The sequence below is a fragment of the Gigantopelta aegis genome, chromosome 5 (genome assembly GCF_016097555.1).
Source record: "Gigantopelta aegis isolate Gae_Host chromosome 5, Gae_host_genome, whole genome shotgun sequence".
NCBI classification, from domain to species: Eukaryota; Metazoa; Mollusca; class Gastropoda; order Neomphalida; family Peltospiridae; genus Gigantopelta; species Gigantopelta aegis.
Genome location: NC_054703.1, coordinates 5,568,935 through 5,596,562, shown reverse-complemented (window position 1 = coordinate 5,596,562; position 27,628 = coordinate 5,568,935). Strand labels below are relative to the sequence as shown.

Genomic DNA, 27,628 nt, shown 5'->3' with positions numbered 1-27,628 from the left:
TAATTATTCAACCAATCATAATGGGCTCTACCAATATGAAACGTTTATCAATGCTTCAACCAATCATAGCATTAATAACAAAATGGGTCCTACAGATATGAATAATTTGCCCATGATTCAAGCATTTATATCTTTTATAAGAAAAACAGATCTTCAGATCCGAACAATTTACCAAAGACACATGTACAGCCAATTGTAACCTTTGTAACAATAAGAGTAATCAGATAGTGAATATCAATTTACCAAAGACACATGTACAGCCAATCGTAACCTTTGTAACAATAAGAGTAATCAGATAGTGAATATCAATTTACCAAAGACACATGTACAGCCAATTGTAACCTTTGTAACAATAAGAGTAATCAGATAGTGAATATCAATTTACCAAAGACACATGTACAGCCAATCGTAACCTTTGTAACAATAAGAGTAATCAGATATTGAATATCAATTTACCAAAGACACATGTACAGCCAATCGTAACCTTTGTAACAATAAGAGTAATCAGATAGTGAATATCAATTTACCAAAGACACATGTACAGCCAATCGTAACCTTTGTAACAATAAGAGTAATCAGATATTTGAATATCAATTTACCTATGATCCGCCCCAGGGTGTATCCAGGGACTGTGATCTGCTCAGTGAATGGGTCGGCCATGTCTGCTATGATCTGTCGAATCATAAGCTCTGCCTCCTGGGCGGAGTCTGAGCTGCCACGGATGGTGACCGTCCTCTCCTCCGCCTCCTGAGGACTGAGAACGTTTTCCTCCTGAAAGTGAACTCGGGCGCCACTCTTCTCTTGTATCTACAGACAGAAAATAAATTATTATAATAAAAAAAAGAAGAGAAAGACATGTTTTATTTAACGACGCACTCAATACATTTTATTTACTGTTATATATATGGCGTCAGACATATGGTTAAGGACCACACAGATATTGAGAGGAAACCCACTGTTGCCACTTCATGGGCTACTCTTTCCGATTAGCAGCAATGGATCTTTTATATGCACCATCCCACAGACAGGGTAGTATATACCACAGCCTTTGATATACCATTCATGGTGCACTGGCTGGAACGAGATTAATATAATTAATACTAGATGAAACAAAACCTGGATGTTTTGATGGGGTGTGGTAGTCTAGCTTTCCTCAACAAATGATACAACCTCCATGTAGACAGCCAGCCCTACACAACCAAGGCTGCACTATATATACGGTTGCCATGTATATAGCCACTTCTGTGTTAAGTTACAAAGATGGCAGCACCCATTGTGGTTGTATTTATGGAATCCGTCTTGTATGCAATATTACCGTATTTGACCGGAAATAAGCCCATGTCTTTGAATAAGCCCCCCTCCGTTTTGATAGCATTTAAGAAATTTGGCCCTCATTAGTAAAAAAACCCACAATTTAATTAATAAACAATTATTATTTATTAATAACAAATGGAACACTAATTAATAGATATGCTACTGAACGTTTTTTGTTTTCTTCCTAGTTCATTTAATTATTATTATTTATTTTAATTATTATCAAATTTTTTTCTCAACAAAACTGGCCCCTTGTCTGGGAATAAGCCCACCCCATGCTAAGCTCACATTTCCGGCTTATTTCCGGTCAAATACGGTATACACTGTGTGTATGATAGTCAACTGGACCTGGCGCAAAAAGATTCTTGTAAAATGCGACATTGGGTAAGTATACAAAGAAGGCAGTCAAATCAAAAGTGGAGGAGTGCATGGTCACAATAATAGGAACCTGTTAAGGCATTATGTGATAGATTGTTATGGTTTATACAATAGCTTCAACTAAAAACATTATTATCGATTTGGCATTACTGTTGTGATGATTGATTACAATTAAAAATCCACTAACAAAACTGTTAACTGTAATTTGTTGTTACAGTTTATATGATGAATCTACGCAAATATTATAGGGTTTTGATTAGTTTTAATTCATTCATTCTTCATTCATTCATTAATTTATTCATCAACCTAATGTAAATATTCTGGGATTTTTATTTGTATTCATTCATTCATTCATTCATTCATTAATTCATCCATTCTAGTTCAATGTGCTAGGATTTCACTGCAAACATTTGGAATATTAATTAGAATAATCTCAGATAAAAACCCATTTTATATATAAAAATAGTTTTACTGAAATCTTTCAGGTATGTGAATATCTGGTATCCACAGAATCATATATTTATAGACGCTTACTTCTGTGTTTTACTCAAAAAGGCTGCAGCTATATTATCGGTATGGTGAGTGATGTCATACACAAATTCCAAGCAGCCAGGAATAATGGCCGGTATCACGTCTGACATTTAGAACAGTCTCAAGTCGTCTGGCAACACAGCCAAATCTCCCAGGTGTACTCAAGCTGGCAGACACTAATTCCTGCCCACCTATGTCAGCGATATCCTGGTCAGGACGCCCTTCCAGCTCAGAGCTGTGTCTTAACTAACATAGAGGTGTAGAATACATTACCAATATGTTTTTTCCTAGACTACCGTTTTCTGTAAGTACAAAGGCTATAGGTTACATTCTCCTAAGGTGCCATTATGGAAGCATTCTTGAGCCAGCAGATGGTATTGCGTAATGGAGTTTTGTTATTTTGGGGGGTTTTTGGTTGTTGTTTTTTCTAGAAGCAGATTTATTAATCATTGTCAATAAAAAGATATTTATATCAGTGAATTTTGTTTGCATTTACAAGAAAAATTAAAGTTGCAAACATTGGCAATCAGGTTAATTGATGTGCATACCAAAGAGCTTAGAGGTGTATAGTAAAAAATATATATATCCCATGTATTAAAAAATATATATATATTCCATGTATTAAAAAATATATATATTTCATGTATTAAAAAAATATATATATCCCATGTATTAAGAAATATATATATTCCATGTATTAAAAATATATATCCAATGTATTAAAATATATATATATATATCCCATACATTTTTATAATCAGCTACATAATTTGAATTAAAATAAATTGTGCACTTTTTTCCCAACAATTTGTTTTAAAAGTTAAAAATGTTTGATTTGAAAATCCTGACTTTGGTTGTGGAAAATACAAATGTAATTCTGTATTGTACTTGATAGATCATACTCAATGGTTGTGGAAAATATAAATGTAATTCTGTATTGTACTTGATAGATCATACTCAATCATAAAGCTTGTACTTGATTAATTGGTCAAACTGATTAACTAAGCAATGCACAACAAATCTGATGGATCAGAAAATCACTAATAGATAAATCTATTTAATGATAACAATTAGCTGACGTACACATCACTTGCAAATCAGGCCAGGCTTGTTGAAAAATATTGTTTCTTACACACACATTGGTGGGAGTTTCAGTCATTATTTTATGGTAACACACAACAAAACACACATACATGTATGTGTGATACCAAATGAAAAAAGTTAAACTTTAAAGTATTGTTTAACAACACCACCAGATGACATTGATTGGATGTGAAACATTTGTTAATTTTTAAATATATATGTATTAGTCTTAGACAGAAAACCTGCTACATTTTTAAATATACATTGTATAAGTATTAGTCTTAGACAGAAAACCTGCTACATTTTTAAATATATATGTATTAGTCTTAGAGAGGAAACCTGCTACATATTTACATTAGTAGCAAAGGATCTTTTATATACACCAGCTCACAGACAGGACAGCACATACCATGGCCTTTGATAACAGTTAAATAGTCAATGCAATGGGCCACCGACGGGGATTGATCTCAGACCAAGCACAAATGAGGCAAGCAGTTTACCACTGGGCTACGTTCTGCCCGATTGAAAGACATACACATGTATCACTGGCTGCTCCTTAAGGGATCACGTGGATGCCACAGTCATATCATTCATTGAGAAAAAGCACAATCAAAATTGATTGCTCCATCATGAAACTGACTGCTCGTGGCACGTGGGTTAACTGCCAGCATCATTAAGTTTTTATTGCATATATGTAAGTAGTAGAATACTGCATTTGTGTCCATTAGGTAGTACTATATACCAAATAACTTCCGGCTGGGTCAAAGTTCGAGGTGCACCAAACTTTTGATAGAGAAATGAACACCACAAGTCCTGTGATTGGTTATAAATGTGAGTGTGTTGGTTGTAAAAAATAATAGTTTCATCTGGGTAAAATAAATGTGCAATTTTATTTCATCTAGTACCAATGTGTCAAGTAGCCTTGTGCTTGAAACATGTATGGGGTACCTGTAAAAAAAAGTACTCAAATTTTGTGCGAAACTAGGGTAGTCATAGACACTACCCGTTATCTCAGAAACGAGCAGCTTGACCCCCATTTTTTTCTGATTCACTTTAAGTGTAAGGGGTGGTAGTATTTATATCCGTGGCGTTTATGTCGGTTGATACGTTGCAGGTAGGAGTTTTAGCCGCATATGTTACTATTGTCGTCTATGGGATTTGATTTGGTAGTATACACCCATTAGATACCTTTTATCTTATACAACTCACTGTTTTAAAAAAATATATCCAACTCCTATTTTCTCGTTAGATGTATGTTTTGAAATCACTCATTGTAAAATAAATGGTATCCAAGCGCCACTCCTGTAATATGTTCTATTTAAAGCACATCATTACTTACTGATAAAGATTACACTGTGTTACTTAGTTTTGTCTGAGACTTGGTGGAAGAAAACTATCAATCACAAGCAGAGGCTCGAGATAAGAACCCGCTCCTTTAAGATAAAACATTTAGCTATCAATACTGTTTACAGTTCTTCATTACCCCTTTCTATATGTATATGTACGGTACGTGTTCTATAGTCTAACAATAGTACAAGATAGAAACGATATACGTTAATGACATTGCAGCACATTGAAGAAAAAAAAAACCCCATCAAAAACACCAAATATTTATTTCACAACACAACAGGACTGTACATACTACACATTTTATATGTCTGAAGCTTTGCCATACTGAGCTGTATCCAAATATAGTTTATTTTGCTTAATGTCATCTCTAGAGCACATAAATTGATTAATATAATTGGCTTTTGAATATCGCACATTTGGCAATTCTGACACATTGAGAGAAAAAACCTGCTACATTTTCCCATTACTATCAAGGGATCTTTTAAAAGCACAATCCCACAGATAGGATAGCACATACCATGGTTTTTCATGGTTTTTGGAGAGTCATGGTGCACTGGCTGGAACGAGCAATATAGGCCAATGGGCCCACTGATGGGGATCAATCCTAGAACACTTTACCGCTGGACAATGTTCCGCCACTGAACTCTATCCAGCTCCCGGATCCCAGTCGAGGCATGGGATTTTTAATCCAGATACCGACTCCAAACCCTGAGTGAGTGCTCCGCAAGGCTCAATGGGTAGGTGTAAAACCACTTGCACTGACCAGTGATCCATAACTGGTTCAACAAAGGCCATGGTTTGTGCTATCCTGCCTGTGGATCCCTTGCTGCTAATCGGAAGAGTAGCCCATGTAGTGGCGACAGCGGGTTTCCTCTTAGAATCTGTGTGGTCCTTAACCATATGTCTGACGCCATATAACCGTAAATAAAAATGTGTTGAGTGTGTCGTTAAATAAAACATTTCTTTCTTTCTTTCTATCCAGCTCCAGTCGGGAGGAAGGAATGTTTTATTTAACGATGCACTCAACACATTTTAATTACAGGTATATGGCAAACTAGAGGTGAAGGACCACACAGATAATGAGAGAGGAAACCTGCTGCCAACATCATACTCCTTCTGATTAGGAAACACTTTTCTATTAGCTGCAAGGTACCATTTTATATGCACCATCCCACAGACAGGATAGTACATACCACAGCCTTTGCTATACCAGTTGTGGTGCATGAACTGGCTGGAATGAGAAATCCTGACTGCGCATCAGGCAAACACTTTACCGCAGAGAAAAGGTAGACCCAGTGATTTTCCGTGATCGCGGAAAACGGATGGAATTCACGGAATTACGATTTTCCGCGAAGTTTAAATAATTAATACTATTTTACTATTGCCACACACTGTAAAACTGATGATTGGCCCGTGTGCAGTACTATTGGCAAACGCGTAGTGTCGTATTTTCCGGTGCTACATTCAGCCAGACCGAGTGGAAAAACGTAAACCAAATGGCCACGTTGGGAACTAAATACTTCGCGAACGTTAGCGAAACGTTTGCTGGCTGAACTTGGGACTGGTTCAGTGCTTAGTCTGTTGTGCCTGCGCAGACGGGACAGGTGTTTTTTGGGGGGGGTTTTCCTCAGGAGTAAGTTCAGTCAGTGGTTTGTCACTAACGTTTGACATGGAAGACTGATTTTTACGTTTTGTTAACACTAAGCCCCATTGAATAAAACAGTGCACTCAATTGTTGGACAAATATGCTTTATGTAGTTGTTATAACTATAACATTTGCTCCTATTTTTCACTACTAATATGAAGGCCTACTTTGATTTAACAAAAAATAGCGATGTATGTCGACACCAGTCAATTTTCGGACCCTTGTTTTGGTTTCGTATAAAGTAAATAAAACAGACCCAACAGTATTTTTTTTTTATAAGATATATTTGTAAAAAGGTACTTTTAAATTTTTTTCATCTTTTAAAACTTAAAATGTTTATATTTTGTCAAGAATTATGAAAAAGTAAAAAGTAAACAGCATTGTCTGCCTGTTATGTTAATTTGTCACAGCTTATGTTATTTAAATTGTTAATTAGGCCTACACATTATATTCTGAAACAGAAATGAAACGGAATTTACAAAAACATGAAACGGAAAATAGTTTTTTTTGAAACGGAAAACCACTGGGTCTACAAAGGGGTATGTGATTGGTACATCAAAGGCTGTGGTATGTTCTATAGGATGGTGCATATAAAAGATCCCTTGCTGCTAATCGAAAACAGTAGCCCATGAAGTGGCAACTGTGGGTTTCCTCTCTCTATATCTGTGTGGTCCTTAACCATATAACCATAAATAAAATGTGTTGAGTGCATCGTTAAATAAAACATTTCCTTCCTGTCCTTGCCTTCCCACTTCCAACTGCGGGTTCTTTTAAAACAGACAGACTGCAGGTCACCAAAACCTGGATTCCTGTTTACCATGCATTCATAAGATTATATCACATAACTTCACAGAGAATGAATGCCAGGTTTATTTCCCTGTACAGGGTTGTGCACATCAGTGAAATGGCATCTCCTGCAGATTGCGAATCTCTGCACTGTGTCTGCCAACAGATGTCTGTAGGAGCAAACCGAAATCAGCAGACAGGATGATAGTGTTTGGTGTGATAACAATGTAACACACCCATTGCTACATACTTCATAATGACTCATAAAGGCATCAAGGTTGGGTGCCAATTGTGGAGAGTTTGAGCTGGACACCTGGCTACAGAATTACCTTGGGGAAGGACTAGAAAATGTAACAAGGGGGAGGGGGTCTATAGAAAAGAAAGGAACATTTCTTTACTGACTGCCCATCTCCACAGTTAAACGTTTGTTTTGTTTAACAACATCACTAGAGCACAATGATTTATAATTACTAATCATTGGCTATTGGATACCAGGCGTGGTGCACTGGTTGGAACGAGAAATAGCCCAATGGGTCCACCGACGGGGATCGATCCTAGACCAACTGCACATCAAGTGAGTGTTTTACCACTGAGTTATGTACCAGCCCTTGTACTGGACACTTAGGGCAGGACTACAAAAGGTAACTGGGGGAGGGGGGTCCTTAGAAAAGAAAGATGCATTTCTTTAATGACCCCCTTCCTACCCCCCCACCCCACCCCACCCCCCATCTCTGCAGATGCCAGTTTGGACTGTATATCAACCCCTGCAAATAAGAAAATGTCCACGGCAAAAAAAAAAAAAAAAAAAAAAAAAAAGACACAGAAAGAATTTAGAATATAGTTCACAGCAAAAAAAAAAAGTATTGTGGAGAATTAATATCTCCATGGCTTTCCAGGTTGCTATGAGCAACTGCAGGGGTCGTACATATTAATGTTTGTTTTCTTTAACACCACTAAACCATTATTAATCAATTAATGGCTGTTGGATGTCAAACATTTGGTAATTTAATTTACTTTTGGTTTTAGATGAAACCCGCTACATTTTTCCTTTAGCAGCAAGGTATTTTATCCTAGTCAGATCAGGACAGTACATACCATGGCACAGGCTGGGATGAAAATTTAAAAAAAGAAAATGGGTCCAATGAGGTGGTTTGATCCTAGAATGCAAGCACCTGAAGCGAGCACTCTACGGACTGAGCCACATGTAGGTCCCGACTCCAGCAATGTAAAGTATGCTACATGCATTAACAAACATGTTTGGTTTACAACTAAGAAAACAATAAGTGTTCTTTGCCTTTCTTTGGCACCATTAATGATGCATGAATTCTCTATGATCCATGCATACTGCACCCAGGTAAGTATTTTACCATTGCGCTATAACCATGGTCTTTTTTTGCATGAATAATGATGTGACCTGTAAGCATTTTACCATTGTGCTAACCATGAATAAAGATGTATCATTCAATGCTGGGACCTGTAAGTATTTTACCGTTGCGCTAACCATGAATAAAGATGTATCATTCAATGCTGTGACCTGTAAGTATTTTACTGGTGCGCTAACCATGAATAAAGATGTATCATTCAATGCTGTGACCTGTAAGTATTTTACTGGTGCGCTAACCATGAATAAAGATGTATCATTCAATGCTGTGACCTGTAAGTATTTTACCGTTGTGCTAACCACATCCCTACACATCTCCTGATAACAACAAGGACAATATTGGAATGAATGAATGAATACCAACATCCCAGCACACAGAATTGACAATAATTGTGGTTTCAAAACAAATGTATAATATTGCAAGGTTCATGTATACATACACACATATGATTTTACATTTCTTTCGCTGTATGTTTATTTTTTCAATATTGGAATGAATGATTAACAACACCCCAGCACATAGAACTGACAATAATGATGTGTCAAAATGCATGTATATAATATTTCAAGGTACATGTACACATAGATATGATTTAAGCTTTCTTTCTCTGTATGTTTATTTTTTCTAAACTGTGAATAAAGCCTGAACTGAGCGTGACTGCGTAATACATTGAGTAGCAGACGGATTCTACATCCAGATGTGTTAGAAACGTTTGCCATTCATTTTTCTAGTGATGCAGTGGTAAAGTATTTACCTTCAGTTTCGTTTCATGCTTATATTACAGCTGGGTGCAGGGATCAATTACAGTGCCAGACCAAAGATGCTACATGTATATATATCCTACATTTAAGACCAAGTTTTTTAATAAAGAAGAAATGAGAAAAGAAGGAACTGAAGGTCTATGTATGCACACACGTACATGTACATGTAAATACATGAACGTGATTATATTAGTCATGTTAATAATGTAAATTACATGAACGTGATTATATTAGTCATGTTAATAATGTAAATTACATGAACGTGATTATATTAGTCATGTTAATAATGTAAATTACATGAACGTGATTATATTAGTCATGTTAATAATGTAAAAAGAAGGAACTGAAGGTGTATGTATACACACACGTACATGTAAACACATGAACGTGATTATATTAGTCATGTTAATAATGAAAAATGGTTGTTTTGTTCAACGACACCACTAGAGCACATTGTTTTATTAATCATCGGACATTGAATGTCAAAACATTTGGTAATTCTGACATATAGTCTTAGAGAGGAAACACCCACAGACAGGATAGCACATACCATAGTATTTCATATACTGTTATTAATGCAAAGAAAACTATAAATAAATAATAAACACAAATATATATGTATTATATAAGTCAGTACCTAGTTATCAAAGGAAAAAAGGAAAACAAAATATAAATAAATAAAATAATAATAAATAAATAAACAAAATAAATAAATAAATAAATAAATATAAAATAAATAAATAAATAAATATAAACAAATTTTCAAATATAAATAAATAAATAAATACAAATAAATATAAATAAATAAATAAATAAATTGTGTGCAATATATTAACCATCTTATGCCAACATAAAATTAATCAATATTGAAGCCATAGACAAACTGATCGTATACTCAACAAACCACCAACTCCAAACCTGGCCACCCATCATCCAACCGATCAACACACCAATCAATAAACCAATCAACCAATAAGTTAATCATGCCTTCACTTGCGTTAAAGTAATTCACGACATTAATTATCTGTAAGAAAATCAATTCTTACCCCATCACTGTGGTCAGTTAAGTCCATTGTGTACAAAACAATCAATTTAAATCAGTTAAATCGGTTATACCTAGACACAAAGAGAACCTGCCATGGTTAAATCGAAACGGTGTTGTGCCTGCTACGCAATAGAGTTGTGACTTTATACACAGGAAGAATGAAATCAATATAGATGCATGCCATGTGTAAAGGATTTCTCCAATATTACATACACGTGTTATAACTCTGCTCTATGGCATATACCAATTGAACCAACAATAAAAAACACATTTTCTCATTCAAATCATATCTACTTGTACATGAATATATGTCAGGTAAAACAGTTTTTGCAATATACAATTTTTTTTTTTTTTTTTTTTACAGACTACAAGAGTCTGTTTTGTTTAACGACACCACTAAAGCACATTGATTAATTAATCATTGCTTACTCAGTAACTGGATGTCAAACGTTTGGTAATTTGTTTTACATATATAGAGGTACACTTGTAATGAACATGCTTAGAACGGACTACTACATAGAACGAACTGATTGTAAAGTCCCGTTTTATCTTCCTATACATTAATAACCAACTTAAGCAAATATGTACAACCCACTACTGCTATAACGAACTAACTGTCATGCAGTTTCTTCCGGTTCATTGTAAGAGTACTTTACTGTAGTCTTCGATGTTTTACATGTATATGTACCATCCCACATACAGGATAGCACATACCACGACCTTTGATATACCAGTCATGGTACACTGGCTGGAATAAGAAATAATCCAATGGGTCCACTGACGAGGATCGATCCTAGACCGACCGTGCACCTGGCAAGAGCTTTACCACTGGGCTTAACAAAAGGAAGCCTAGCTACTACATTTTCCCAGTTTTCGCAAAAACTTCCCATTAGTTACTATCAACGGATCAAAAACTTCCCAAACTATCAACGGATCAAAAACAAAACAAAAACTTCCCATTAGTTACTATCAACGGATCAAAAACAAAACAAAAACTTCCCATTAGTTACTATCAACGGATCAAAAACAAAACAAAAACTTGCCATTTCAACATGCTCTGTATCAAACACCCATATGCTGTTCATAAATTGTGAACTACATTGCATGGTTTTCTTTCCCATTAGTTACTAGCAACGGATCAAATACAAAACAAAAACTTCCCATTAGTTACTATCAACGGATCAAAAACAAAACAAAAACTTGCCATTTCAACATGCTCTGTATCAAACACCCATATGCTGTTCATAAATTGTGAACTACATTGCATGGTTTTCTTTCCCATTAGTTACTAGCAACGGATCAAATACAAAACAAAAACTTCCCATTAGTTACTATCAACGGATCAAAAACAAAACAAAAACTTGCCATTTCAACATGCTCTGTATCAAACACCCATATGCTGTTCATAAAGTGTGAACTACATTGCATGGTTTTCTTTGGTTAATTGGAGCCAGCAGTACGTGATCACACTATACCAGACGCACTGTGTTCTCTTTTAAATATTTACATCCTCCAAACACATAGAATACAAAACACAATTATTTCTGTAATACATTGCATATTCTGTTTATTGTTTTATTACATTGTATGTCATGTATATAAACACACACAGTCTGCAAATATACAGGAACTGGTCTTGTTGGTGTCATGGTTAAGCCACTGGACTTGAGGCTGGTAGGTACTGGGTTCGCCTCCCGGTACCAGCACCCATCGAAAGCGAGTTTTAATGACACAATGAATAGGTGTAAGACCACTACACCCTCTTCTCTCTCACTAACTACTGACAACTAACCCACTGTCCTGTACAGACAGCCCAGATAACTGAGGTGTGCCCAGGACAGTGTGCTTGAACCTTAATTGGATACAAGCTCGGAAATAAGTATAAACAAACAACAAACACGTCTGCTTTATATACAATGTATCCTGTATATGTATCATGTATAAATATCCTGAATATATAAATATACTGTATATATAAATATCCTGTATATAAATATCCTGTATATCCTGTATCCATGTATAAATATCCTGATATATATATATATATAAATATCCTGTATACATAAATATCCTATATAAATATCCTGTATATATAAATATCCTGCATACATAAATATCCTGTATATATAAATATGTATAAATACCTAGTATATATAAATATCCTGCATACATAAATATCATACATAAATATCCTATATAAATATCCTGTATATATAAATATCCTGCATACATAAATATCCTGTATATATAAATATGTATATCCTGCATACATAAATATCCTGTATATATAAATATGTATAAATACCTAGTATATATAAATATCCTGTACAAATATCTTGTCACGGGTCTATTTCAGAACTGATTTAAAGGGTGGATATGTGTCAAGTGATACATACAAAAAACTATGTATGCATAGGGGAAAGCTCATGGTAAAGATATACAACAGAGAGGAAGGAAATGGTTTATTTATGCACTCAACACATTTTATTTACGGTTATATGGTGTCGGACATATGGTTAAGGACCATATTGAGAGAGAGGAAACCAGCTGTCAGCACTTTATAGGCTATTCTTTTTTATTAGCAGCAAGGGATTTTTTATATGCACCATCCCATAGACAGGATAGCATACACCACGGCCTTTGATGTCCCGGTCGTGGTGTACTGGCTGGAGCGAGATAGCCTAATGAGTCCACTGACAGGGATCGATCTCAAACCGACCGTACATCAAGCGAGCACTTTACCGCTGGACTACATGTATGTTCCGCCCACATACAACTGATCCCTAGCTGCTAATGATAAAATGTTGCGTATTTCCTCCAATACTAAATGTCAGAATTATCTAATGTTTGATGATTAATAAATCAATGTACTTTATAGCGATGTCGTTAAACAGTGCAGACTTGACCTGTTTTACCATTCATGGAGATTTTAAAATAAACCTTCAATTACAAATTACCATCAACAAGCATTTACGATAATATTTTTCAAAAAAGATTCCATACGACAATTAATATTTCAAAAGTACGTACCTCCGAAAAGTCGGGTAAATCCATGAGACAGAAATGAAGTGACGAAGCACGGTAAAACTAAATACGAAAGATATGACCAGTGCCGGCGATAGGCACACTATTATACATAGTGGATTTACAGTGCTAGAGACTGGCAGAGATAGACACTCCCACTTATGTAAATACAATGATCAGGGGTATATAACAGATACAGACATACACACCCACTTATTAAAATGCAAGGATTAATGGTATACGACTGACAGAGATAAACACACCCACTTATGTAGATACAAGTATCAGGGGTATATAACAGATACAGATAAACACACCCACTTATTAAAAGGCAAGGATCAATAGTATACGACTGACTAATAAAACTACCCCCACTTATGTAAATGAAGGGATCAAGCCTATGTAGTTGACAGCTGACAAACACACCCATTTATGTTTTACTTCAAAAGACTGGATACCTGTACCTGTGCTCCCCTTCAGTGTGAAAATTTATGCTTTTTTTTTTTTTTTTTTCTATATAAACAAGGGGGCAGGAAGTAACCCAGTGGTAAAGTGGTCAGTCTGGGATCGATCCCCGTCTGTGGCCCTATTGGGCTATTTCTCATTCCAGCCAGTGCACCACGACTGGTATGTAAAAGGATGTGGTATGTGCTATCCTGTCTGTGGAATATAGTGCATATATATAATAGATCCCTTGCTACTAACGGAAAAATGTAGTGGGTTTCCTCTCAGATCATATGTAAAAATTACCAAATGTTTGACATCCAATAGCTAATGATTAGTAATCAATGTATAGTCTAGTTGTGTTGTTAAACAAAACAAACTTTAACTATATAAACAAGATTAAAATATGGCCTGTCCCCACCCCCCACCCCCCTTTACAGACTGTTTCCCCCACTCCATGTATCCTTCCTATGGGCCTGCTCTCACTTCTGTCCCACAGTGTCTTATTAATACTGTATGTTCCACTAAAATGATTGACAGACCTAGACACTCCCATTTCTGTTACACCCATTTTGATAGTGTAGCCTCAGTTGAAAGACATGTATAGCCACACCCATTCTGATAAAAAAAAGAGAAAAGTAAAGTATCTCCCTGCACTGTGTAGCAGACATCTGAGTATCTATGAATAACAATTCCTGTATGCCACACTTGCCAGCCAGGCCAGCCAATATGTCAGAGAGTCTCTGAGATTTAGTAAAGTCAGACTGATCCAGCCCTTGGCATTTGATGTAGACATGCTAACTCACACATGTTCTAATGGTTCCACACCACTAAAACCTTTCTCTAGTTCTCGTAATGCTAGGTTCAGACTGTCAACTGTCATGACGAAGCTGGCCAACTTGACGGTTGCATTGTTATCAAGCCCTTGCCATTTGATGTGGACATGCTAGCTCGCACATGTTCTGAAGGTTCCACGCCACTAAAACATTTCTCTAGTTCTTGTTATGCTAGGCTCAGACTGTCAACTGTCATGACGGAGCTGGCCAACTTGACGGTTGCATTGTTATCAAGCCCTTGGCATTTGATGTAGACATGCTAGCTCGCACATGTTCTGAAGGTTCCACGCCACTAAAACATTTCTCTAGTTCTCGTAATGTTAGGACGAGACTGTCAACTGTCACAACGAAGTTGGCCAATTAACATGACAGTTGCGTTGTATCTTTCTCCAACTCCTGACTGAGGTGCACTCAGATTAACTAATGGATTATGCGACGAACATTAATTTGTTAGAGCGCTCAGACTAGCAAATTTAATGGACAGTCGCAGAAGTCATGAGAGCAGAAAGTTGGCCAACTTTGTGCTGGCAATTGGTAATCTGTGCCCAGCATTACACAAATGTATAAATAATATGTGTTATGTCATTTTAATGTCACTTCTATTTTTAAAACCGGCCTTGGTGGTGTCGTGGTTAAGCCATCGGACATAAGGCTGGTAGGTACAGGGTTTGCAGCCCAGTACCAGCTATAGCTATAGTTTTAACGACTCAGTGGGTAGGTGTAAGACCACTACACCCTCTTCTCTCTCACTAACAAATAACAACTAATAACTAACCCACTGTCCTAGACAGACAACCCAGATAGCTGTGGTGTGTCCCCAGTCTGGTAGGTACATGGTTCGCAGTCTGGTACCATCTCTCACCCAGAGCAAGTTTTAACGACTCAGTGGGTAGGTGTAAGACCACTACACCCTCTTCTCTCTCACTAACAAATAACAACTAATAACTAACCCACTGTCCTAGACAGACAACCCAGATAGCTGTGGTGTGTCCCCAGTCTGGTAGGTACATGGTTCGCAGTCTGGTACCATCTCTCACCCAGAGCAAGTTTTAACGACTCAATGGGTAGGTGTAAGACCACTACACCCTCTTCTCTCTCACTAACAAATAACAACTAATAACTAACCCACTGTCCTAGACAGACAACCCAGATAGCTGTGGTGTGTCCCCAGTCTGGTAGGTACATGGTTCGCAGTCTGGTACCATCTCTCACCCAGAGCAAGTTTTAACGACTCAATGGGTAGGTGTAAGACCACTACACCCTCTTCTCTCCCACTAACAAATAACAACTAATAACTAACCCACAGTCCTGTACAGACAGCCCAGATAGTTGATGTGTGACCAGGACAGCATGCTTGAATTTTAATTCGATATAAGCATGGAAATAAGATGGAATGAATGAACTTCTTCTTTTTTCATTACGAAAACTCTGCAGCCAAACAGCTAGCATGGGTTTTCCAGCTTGGTGTACAGACTGTAGTATTAATTATCTTCCAGCTCAGTGTACAGACTGTAGTATTAATTACCTTCCAGCTCAGTGTAGATTGTAGTATTAATTACCTTCCAGCTCGGTGTACAGATTGTAGTATTCATTACCTTCCAGCTCAGTGTACAGACTGGAGTATTCATTACCTTCCAGCTCGGTGTACAGACTGGAGTATTCATTACCTTCCAGCTCGGTGTACAGACTGTAGTATTCATTACCTTCCAGCTCGGTGTACAGATTGTAGTATTCATTACCTTCCAGCTCGGTGTACAGACTGGAGTATTCATTACCTTCCAGCTCGGTGTACAGACTGTAGTATTCATTACCTTCCAGCTCGGTGTACAGACTGTAGTATTCATTACCTTCCAGCTCGGTGTACAGACTGGAGTATTCATTACCTTCCAGCTCGGTGTACAGATTGTAGTATTCATTACCTTCCAGCTCGGTGTACAGATTGTAGTATTAATTACCTTCCAGCTCGGTGTACAGACTGTAGTATTCATTACCTTCCAGCTCGGTGTACAGACTGGAGTATTCATTACCTTCCAGCTCGGTGTACAGACTGTAGTATTCATTACCTTCCAGCTCGGTGTACAGACTGTAGTATTCATTACCTTCCAGCTCGGTGTACAGACTGGAGTATTCATTACCTTCCAGCTCGGTGTACAGACTGTAGTATTCATTACCTTCCAGCTCGGTGTACAGACTGGAGTATTCATTACCTTCCAGCTCGGTGTACAGACTGTAGTATTCATTACCTTCCAGCTCGGTGTACAGACTGTAGTATTCATTACCTTCCAGCTCGGTGTACAGACTGTAGTATTCATTACCTTCCAGCTCGGTGTATTAATTACCTTCCAGCTCGGTGTACAGACTGTAGTATTCATTACCTTCCAGCTCGGTGTACAGACTGTAGTATTAATTACCTTCCAGCTCGGTGTACAGACTGGAGTATTCATTACCTTCCAGCTCGGTGTACAGACTGGAGTATTCATTACCTTCCAGCTCGGTGTACAGACTGGAGTATTCATTACCTTCCAGCTCGGTGTACAGACTGTAGTATTCATTACCTTCCAGCTCGGTGTACAGACTGGAGTATTCATTACCTTCCAGCTCGGTGTACAGACTGGAGTATTCATTACCTTCCAGCTCGGTGTACAGACTGTAGTATTCATTACCTTCCAGCTCGGTGTACAGACCGGAGTATTCATTACCTTCCAGCTCGGTGTACAGACTGTAGTATTCATTACCTTCCAGCTCGGTGTACAGACTGTAGTATTCATTACCTTCCAGCTCGGTGTACAGACTGGAGTATTAATTACCTTCCAGCTCGGTGTACAGACTGGAGTATTCATTACCTTCCAGCTCGGTGTACAGACTGTAGTATTCATTACCTTCCAGCTCGGTGTACAGACTGGAGTATTCATTACCTTCCAGCTCGGTGTACAGACTGGAGTATTCATTACCTTCCAGCTCGGTGTACAGACTGTACAGAGTATTCATTACCTTCCAGCTCGGTGTACAGACTGTAGTATTCATTACCTTCCAGCTCGGTGTACAGACTGGAGTATTCATTACCTTCCAGCTCGGTGTACAGACTGGAGTATTCATTACCTTCCAGCTCGGTGTACAGACCGTAGTATTCATTACCTTCCAGCTCGGTGTACAGACTGTAGTATTCATTACCTTCCAGCTCGGTGTACAGACTGTAGTATTCATTACCTTCCAGCTCGGTGTACAGACTGGAGTATTCATTACCTTCCAGCTCGGTGTACAGACTGGAGTATTCATTACCTTCCAGCTCGGTGTACAGACTGTAGTATTCATTACCTTCCAGCTCGGTGTACAGACTGTAGTATTCATTACCTTCCAGCTCGGTGTACAGACTGGAGTATTCATTACCTTCCAGCTCGGTGTACAGACTGTAGTATTCATTACCTTCCAGCTCGGTGTACAGACTGGAGTATTCATTACCTTCCAGCTCGGTGTACAGACTGTAGTATTCATTACCTTCCAGCTCGGTGTACAGACTGGAGTATTCATTACCTTCCAGCTCGGTGTACAGACTGTAGTATTCATTACCTTCCAGCTCGGTGTACAGACTGTAGTATTCATTACCTTCCAGCTCGGTGTACAGACTGGAGTATTAATTACCTTCCAGCTCGGTGTACAGACTGGAGTATTCATTACCTTCCAGCTCGGTGTACAGACTGTAGTATTCATTACCTTCCAGCTCGGTGTACAGACTGTAGTATTCATTACCTTCCAGCTCGGTGTACAGACTGGAGTATTCATTACCTTCCAGCTCGGTGTACAGACTGTAGTATTCATTACCTTCCAGCTCGGTGTACAGACTGTAGTATTCATTACCTTCCAGCTCGGTGTACAGACTGGAGTATTCATTACCTTCCAGCTCGGTGTACAGACTGGAGTATTCATTACCTTCCAGCTCGGTGTACAGACTGTAGTATTCATTACCTTCCAGCTCGGTGTACAGACTGTAGTATCAATTACCTTCCAGCTCGGTGTACAGACTGTAGTATTCATTACCTTCCAGCTCGGTGTACAGACTGTAGTATTCATTACCTTCCAGCTCGGTGTATTAATTACCTTCCAGCTCGGTGTACAGACTGTAGTATTCATTACCTTCCAGCTCGGTGTACAGACTGTAGTATTCATTACCTTCCAGCTCGGTGTACAGACTGTAGTATTCATTACCTTCCAGCTCGGTGTACAGACTGTAGTATTAATTACCTTCCAGCTCGGTGTACAGACTGGAGTATTCATTACCTTCCAGCTCGGTGTACAGACTGTAGTATCAATTACCTTCCAGCTCGGTGTACAGACTGGAGTATTCATTACCTTCCAGCTCGGTGTACAGACTGGAGTATTCATTACCTTCCAGCTCGGTGTACAGACTGGAGTATTCATTACCTTCCAGCTCGGTGTACAGACTGTAGTATTCATTACCTTCCAGCTCGGTGTACAGACTGGAGTATTCATTACCTTCCAGCTCGGTGTACAGACTGTAGTATTCATTACCTTCCAGCTCGGTGTACAGACTGGAGTATTCATTACCTTCCAGCTCGGTGTACAGACTGGAGTATTCATTACCTTCCAGCTCGGTGTACAGACTGGAGTATTCATTACCTTCCAGCTCGGTGTACAGACTGTAGTATTCATTACCTTCCAGCTCGGTGTACAGACTGTAGTATTCATTACCTTCCAGCTCGGTGTACAGACGGTGTACAGACTGTAGTATTCATTACCTTCCAGCTCGGTGTACAGACTGTAGTATTCATTACCTTCCAGCTCGGTGTACAGACTGGAGTATTCATTACCTTCCAGCTCGGTGTACAGACTGGAGTATTCATTACCTTCCAGCTCGGTGTACAGACGGTGTAGTATGTCATTACCTTCCAGCTCGGTGTACAGACTGTAGTATTCATTACCTTCCAGCTCGGTGTATGTAGTATTCATTACCTTCCAGCTCGGTGTACAGACTGGAGTATTCATTACCTTCCAGCTCGGTGTACAGACTGTAGTATTCATTACCTTCCAGCTCGGTGTACAGACTGTAGTATTCATTACCTTCCAGCTCGGTGTACAGACTGTAGTATTCATTACCTTCCAGCTCGGTGTACAGACTGGAGTATTCATTACCTTCCAGCTCGGTGTACAGACTGTAGTATTCATTACCTTCCAGCTCGGTGTACAGACTGTAGTATTCATTACCTTCCAGCTCGGTGTACAGACTGTAGTATTCATTACCTTCCAGCTCGGTGTACAGACTGTAGTATTAATTACCTTCCAGCTCGGTGTACAGACTGTAGTATTCATTACCTTCCAGCTCGGTGTACAGACTGTAGTATTCATTACCTTCCAGCTCGGTGTACAGACTGTAGTATTCATTACCTTCCAGCTCGGTGTACAGACTGTAGTATTCATTACCTTCCAGCTCGGTGTACAGACTGGAGTATTCATTACCTTCCAGCTCGGTGTACAGACTGTAGTATTCATTACCTTCCAGCTCGGTGTACAGACTGTAGTATTCATTACCTTCCAGCTCGGTGTACAGACTGTAGTATTCATTACCTTCCAGCTCGGTGTACAGACTGGAGTATTCATTACCTTCCAGCTCGGTGTACAGACGGTGGAGTATTCATTACCTTCCAGCTCGGTGTACAGACTGTAGTATTCATTACCTTCCAGCTCGGTGTACAGACTGTAGTATTCATTACCTTCCAGCTCGGTGTACAGACTGTAGTATTAATTATCTTCCAGCTCGGTGTACAGACTGGAGTATTCATTACCTTCCAGCTCGGTGTACAGACTGTAGTATTCATTACCTTCCAGCTCGGTGTACAGACTGTAGTATTCATTACCTTCCAGCTCGGTGTACAGACTGGAGTATTCATTACCTTCCAGCTCGGTGTACAGACTGTAGTATTCATTACCTTCCAGCTCGGTGTACAGACTGTAGTATTCATTACCTTCCAGCTCGGTGTACAGACTGTAGTATTCATTACCTTCCAGCTCGGTGTACAGACTGGAGTATTCATTACCTTCCAGCTCGGTGTACAGACTGTAGTATTCATTACCTTCCAGCTCGGTGTACAGACTGTAGTATTCATTACCTTCCAGCTCGGTGTACAGACTGTAGTATTCATTACCTTCCAGCTCGGTGTACAGACTGTAGTATTCATTACCTTCCAGCTCGGTGTACAGACTGGAGTATTCATTACCTTCCAGCTCGGTGTACAGACTGGAGTATTCATTACCTTCCAGCTCGGTGTACAGACTGGAGTATTCATTACCTTCCAGCTCGGTGTACAGACTGTAGTATTCATTACCTTCCAGCTCGGTGTACAGATTGTAGTATTCATTACCTTCCAGCTCGGTGTACAGACTGTAGTATTAATTACCTTCCAGCTCGGTGTACAGACTGTAGTATTATTACCTTCCAGCTCGGTGTACAGACTGTAGTATTATTACCTTAGCTCTGTCCAGCATTACCTTGTACAGACTGTAGTATTCATTACCTTCCAGCTCGGTGTACAGACTGGAGTATTCATTACCTTCCAGCTCGGTGTACAGACTGGAGTATTCATTACCTTCCAGCTCGGTGTACAGACTGGAGTATTAATTACCTTCCAGTTCGGTGTACAGATTGTAGTATTCCATTACTGTAGTATTCATTACCTTCCAGCTCGGTGTACAGACTGTAGTATTCATTACCTTCCAGCTCGGTGTACAGACTGTAGTATTAATTACCTTCCAGCTCGGTGTACAGACTGTAGTATTCATTACCTTCCAGCTCGGTGTACAGACTGTAGTATTCATTACCTTCCAGCTCGGTGTACAGACTGTAGTATTCATTACCTTCCAGTTCGGTGTACAGATTGTAGTATTCATTACCTTCCAGCTCGGTGTACAGACTGTAGTATTAATTACCTTCCAGCTCGGTGTACAGACTGTAGTATTCATTACCTTCCAGCTCGGTGTACAGATTGTAGTATTAATTACCTTCCAGCTCAGTGTACAGACTGTGTAGTATCATTACCTTCCAGCTCGGTGTACAGATTGTAGTATTAATTACCTTCCAGTGTACAGTATTAATTACCTTCCAGTTCGGTGTACAGATTGTAATATTAATTACCTTCCAGCTCGGTGTACAGACTGTAGTATTCATTACCTTCCAGCTCAGTGTACAGACTGTAGTATTCATTACCTTCCAGCTCGGTGTACAGACTGTAGTATTAATTACCTTCCAGCTCGGTGTACAGATTGTAGTATTAATTATCTTCCAGCTCGGTGTACAGATTGTAGTATTAATTACCTTCCAGCTCGGTGTACAGACTGTAGTATTAATTATCTTCCAGCTCGGTGTACAGATTGTAGTATTAATTACCTTCCAGCTCGGTGTACAGACTGGAGTACAGCTCGGTGTAGTATTAATTATCTTCCAGCTCGGTGTACAGTATTAATTACCTTCCAGCTCGGTGTACAGACTGTAGTATTCATTACCTTCCAGCTCAGTGTACAGACTGTAGTATTCATTACCTTCCAGCTCGGTGTACAGATTGTAGTATTAATTATCTTCCAGCTCGGTGTACAGACTGTAGCATTATCTTCCAGCTCATTGTACAGATTGTAGTATTAATTATCAGTGTACAGATTGTAGTATTAATTATCAGTGTACAGATTGTAGTATTAATTATCAGTGTACAGACTGTAGTATTAATTATGAGTGACATCATAATCATAATAATTAGAATATACAATGTATTAATGTAAATTGACATTTTCTTCTTCATTTGTTGTGATTGTTGATAGCTTTTTTTATGTCATTAGGTTCATGCTGTTCCACATGTGGAATGTTTACATAGAACAAAAGATATCTTACACACCTTATCTTTGCTTTAAATTTAATCAGTATATAGTTAACTGATACAGTAAAAATCCTTGATTATTTGTTCTAACTTTCGCACTGTACAAGAGTATACTGTACATGTATATGAATATGCCAAAAACTACATATTTTTTAATGGCAAAGAAAAACAAACAACATTACAGCTACTGTTTGTTTTGGGTTGTTGAGTGCGTCGTTAAATAAAACATTTCCTTTTTGTTCTGTTTAGGGTTGTTTGAAACATGTTTAAAGGGGGGAGGGGGAGGGGGCATAAATTATGTTTGTACACGTAGTGATGCATTGGTTTAATTGACACTGTATCTTAGTTACATAATAAATAATTAAACAGGCCTGTAGGAACGATATTTGGAGTGGGTGAGGGGGGGGGAGGGGGGAGGGCTCATCTCTGGGGTTACAGTCTCTATTGGTGGGGAAGGAGACCAAGCCAGATTTTTATCCTTATTTATACAGAGTAGGGATAAAAACCCCATTCATGTACATATTTGTCCTTAAGTGGAGGGGATCAGAGGTCCCCTCCCCCATTTCCTATGGGCCTGTTAAATAGTTGGTAAAGATGGGAGATCTACCTGTGAGTCGATCAGCGAGTAGAGCGCAAACCTGAGGTGTCTGTGGCAAAGGATCGAACCACCTCAGCGAACCTGTCTTTTTATTGGGGTTTTAATCACCATAGCAACCAGTGCCCCATGATTGGTATATGAACGGTTGTGGTATGTGGTGTTCTGTCTGTGGGAAAGTTGCTATAAAAGATTCCTTGATGCTACTGGAAAAACAGCAGGTTTCCTCCGATAACTACATGTAAGAATTACCTGATGTCTGACATCCAATAGCCGATAGATTAATGTGCTCTACTAATGTTGTTAAGAAAAAAAGAAAAAAAACCTTAACTTTCGTCCCTTCTTTCAGCCATTTCGCATGGCACATCCTTTCCATTGCATTGCCACAACATTTAGTCTTTGGCTTGTAAAAGTAATATTCCGTAAATTCATAACATTTTAATCAGGCATGTGATTGAAACATTTCTAAAAATGCTGAAAATGATACATGCTCGCTGAAGGCATGTAATCGAGTGCAGAATGCACGAAATGACTAGGGGGGTCTGGGGGCATGAAGATTTTTTTTAAAGTGGAATTCCACCAATTAGCATCACACACCTGTTTAATACTCTATAATTCTATATACAGTAGAATCTCGTTGGGTTGAATTCAGAAGGGTCGAATACACCGTAATGCTGGAACCAAAAATGAAGTTCCGAGTTACACTTGCACGGTGTTGACCGAATGGTTGGGTCGAACTACCCGATGAATTAAACACTTTCTCGAGCACCGACGGGGTTCGAGTTAACGGGATTCAACTGTATATTTGAAAATTGGCTAAACCAAAATTCATTCCAGTGTGAGCCATGATATAAGGTACATCTTAACATTAATGTTTTTTTTTGTTTAATGACACCACTAGAGCACATTGATTAATTAATCATCAACTAATAGATGTCAAACATTTGGTAATTCTGACTCGTAGTCATCAGAGGAAACCCGCTACATTTTTTTTCTAATGCAGCAAGGGATCTTTTATATGCACTTTCCCCACAGACAGGATAGCACGTACCACGGCCTTTGTCCATGTACATGTAGTTGTGATGCACTGGTTGGAACGATAAAAAAAAAACAATCAGTTGAATGGATCCACCGAGGTGGTTCGATTCTGCGACGCAAGCATCTCAGGCAAGCACTCAACCCACTGAGCTAAATCCCGCCCACTCACAACAAACATGTACAAATAATTATTACTGCATCTTTCAGTAATACGCCATCTAGTAACATTATCAGGTGTCAAATAACTGTGTTATTCAACGCACTGGTATTTCGCAGACGTGCTGGGCACCCAGCCAGCAGACAGCAAGCAGACGGACAAAACTGACAGCAGAGGGCGCTGTTTTCCTGGGGAGGTAGAGATCTGCGCATTTCCTGTGCACCTTTTTATTGGTGGCCATATTGTTATTTTCTCACCTGAGCTTTGGCAGACGTGAAAATGTCAGAGAATCAAAGAATACCAGGTGACTTTGAAGAGTGTGAATCAAAGGCGCGATGCCAGTACTTGTGGCACAATAAAATTACATTCATACCCATTGCATTCTTCCAGAGTGTAGTGTGTTATTTGATGTGGCTCGCTGCCAGTGTATACCAGTCATTGGACAGACAGACGGACGGACGGACAGACGGATGGAATTTTGAATGGCATTTTATAAGGCATTATGTAATTCATTCTGTTAGGTACATAAGCAGTGTATTTGCCAGAAAGAAATGTTTGGCACTATGGAACTGATCAATGCTATCACAGTCAATAGGGAGTATTGGGAGACCTCCCCCACAAAGAAAATGGGTTAAGTTTAGGCTTAGAGTTAAGAAAATCATACAGTAATGATAAAGAGTAAATAATTTTGTCAAAAAGTTAACTTAAAAAAAAAAATTAAATCTGCAAAACAATTAAGGTATGGTGCCATACCTGTTTTACCATCCGGCAGAAACCCTAATATTAAGGTAAGTTTTAATTTTAATCTTCCAAGATGTATAGTGTATTATTTGGTGCAGTCAGCTGCCAATACACACCAGATGGACTGACAGATAGATAGATGGGCAGATGGATGGAATATTGAGTGACATCCCAACATACTATATACTAGTACATGTAATCCATTCTGCTAGGTGGAAAGACTTCCAACCATTTTAGCTTTCACACTGCTATACAAATATTTAACAGGATGGGATGAAGCATATGTAGTGGCAAATTTAGGTCACACTTTTATTTGTTTTTAAAATAAAAAATAAAAATTAATAAATCTCTTTTTTTCTAAAAATGTTAAAAAGGGATTTTTTTTTTTTTTTTTTTTTTTTTTTTGTAGGTTTCATCTTGAGAAATAAACTATTAATGTTACAGAACAAATCTTTGCAAAGAACATTTCATCGTTGTGGGTGGGGTCACTCACAAACTAACTTCTTTTTTTTTTTTTGTTATATGTTGCCTTACAATGTATATGAAATGAGTATAAATTTCCTAAACTCAATGATACTGGGCGTCAACCTTTAGAGATAAACAGCGCACTAACGATGAATCATTAATGTCATGACGATATCAATTCCGCAGTATAAGTATATTCATGGACAGAAATAAAAAGTATTTTGTTCAATAGCAATATGCTGTAATCTAGACAACAGGAAGGAACATCTCAAAGAGATGTGATGTATATACTTGTTGTTGTTGTCACATCTCAAAGCGATGTGATGTATATACTTGTTGTTGTTGTCACATCTCAAAGAGATGTGATGTATATACTTGTTGTTGTTGTCACATCTCAAAGAGATGTGATGTATATACTTGTTGTTGTTGTCACATCTCAAAGAGATGTGATGTATATACTTGTTGTTGTTGTCACATCTCAACCTCAGTCGGACATCAATGCATGCATAAAAGGTTTAATTAAACGAAAATGAAAGCATATTATACTACACTGAAATATACATTTGTTGTACATGTTACAGTCTAATCTACAACAGGAAGTGAAATCTACAAGAGACATGATAGACTGAGAGAAATAAATAAGGGGACACTTTGTGTTGTAGACCAAATTCCAGTCACTGTTAGTGTCGTAATTAATGTCTATAGATATAAAGTACAAAGACGTAATGTAGCATTCAATATCAATAAAGTGAGATTGAATAACAGTAATGTGACTGAATAACAGTAATGTGATTGAATAACAGTAATGTGATTGAATAACAGTAATGTGATTGAATAACAGTAATGTGATTGGATAACAGAAATGTGACTGAATATCATAAATGTGAGATTGAATATCAGTAATGTGAGATTGAATAACAATAATGTGATAGAATATCATTAATGTGATTCAATATCAGTAATGTGAGATTGAATAACAGTAATGTGAGATTGAATAACAGTAATGTGAGATTGAATATCAATAATGTGAGATTGAATATCAGTAATGTGGGACCAAATGTCAGTAATGTGGGATTGAAAGTCAGTAGTGTGGGATTGAATGTCAGTAGTGTGGGACCGAACGTCAGTAATGTGGGACCGAATGTCAGTAATGTGGGACCGAATGTCAGTAATGTGGGACCGAATGTCAGTAATGTGGGACTGAATGTCAGTAATGTTGGAATGGATATCATTAACACCAGTTGTTAACTTCCTGACAATTTGCTGCCACTGGATCTTTCCTGTTAGAGTTGGTGCGACCCAACACTTCTGTCCATCAGTATACACGTATACATGTGTGTGTGTGTGTGTGTGTGTGTGTGTGTGTGTGTGTATCTGTGTGTATATACACGTATGTATTCTCAATGTTCTTTTCATGTGAGGAAATCAGAGAAAGTGGAGGTCAGTGGAGTGTATAGTCCACATGAGGGTTACGCAACACGTGCCAAGATAAACACGCTGACACACAGACTGTCTTTATTGTGTAATGCCATTACAAGTAACTCCATCTTTTACCAGATGACAGCCATATTTAACAAGCCTGCAGGGACAGCAGCTTGCAGGAAGGAGGGGCTTGTTTGTGGACTAATTACAGTTATTGAGTTAAAACACAAAGGTGTGTCCACATATCACATTTCAATTCAGGTCTCTAGTTAAAACACTCAATGTGTGGTTTGGATTGTAGTATCCATACAATTAGTTTGTGGTGTTTGTACGAGTATAGTATTCTTTATGTCAGTAATTAATTAACAAATCAGAACACATCCTGCTGATTAATGGCACATTTATTTTAAAATAAAATTTGTTTTGTTTAACGACACCACTAGAGCACATTTATTTATTAAGTAATCACTGGCTATTGGATGTCAAACATTTGGTAATATTTGACTCGTAGTCTTAAAGGGACATACTCTAGTTTTTAAACACTAAGGCATATTTGTTACTATTAGAGCCATTTTTTGATAACTGAAATCATACTTTACTTAGATTTTATTGTTTAGATTATCAATTTCCGTACATTCGAAGTGTTTTTGGTCATCCTGGTGTTTTTAACATCACAAAATACCTTTCTCATATTTTTAAAAACGCACGTTCGTCTGAGAAGTAACAGTTATGGAGTCGAGTTTTAGTCTATTTT

At 38.2% G+C, this 27,628-nt stretch overlaps 1 protein-coding gene across 1 annotated transcript in view; it reads right to left on the bottom strand.

Moving 5' to 3' along the window:
• LOC121373492 (microtubule-associated protein futsch-like) overlaps positions 1 to 27,628 on the bottom strand; it is a 104,704-nt gene that overhangs the window by 46,136 nt on the left and 30,940 nt on the right. Inside the window, exon 4 of the mRNA XM_041500161.1 lies at positions 600 to 807. Within this exon, the coding sequence (XP_041356095.1) occupies positions 600 to 807 (208 nt within the window). The remainder of the gene's footprint in view (positions 1 to 599; positions 808 to 27,628) is intronic.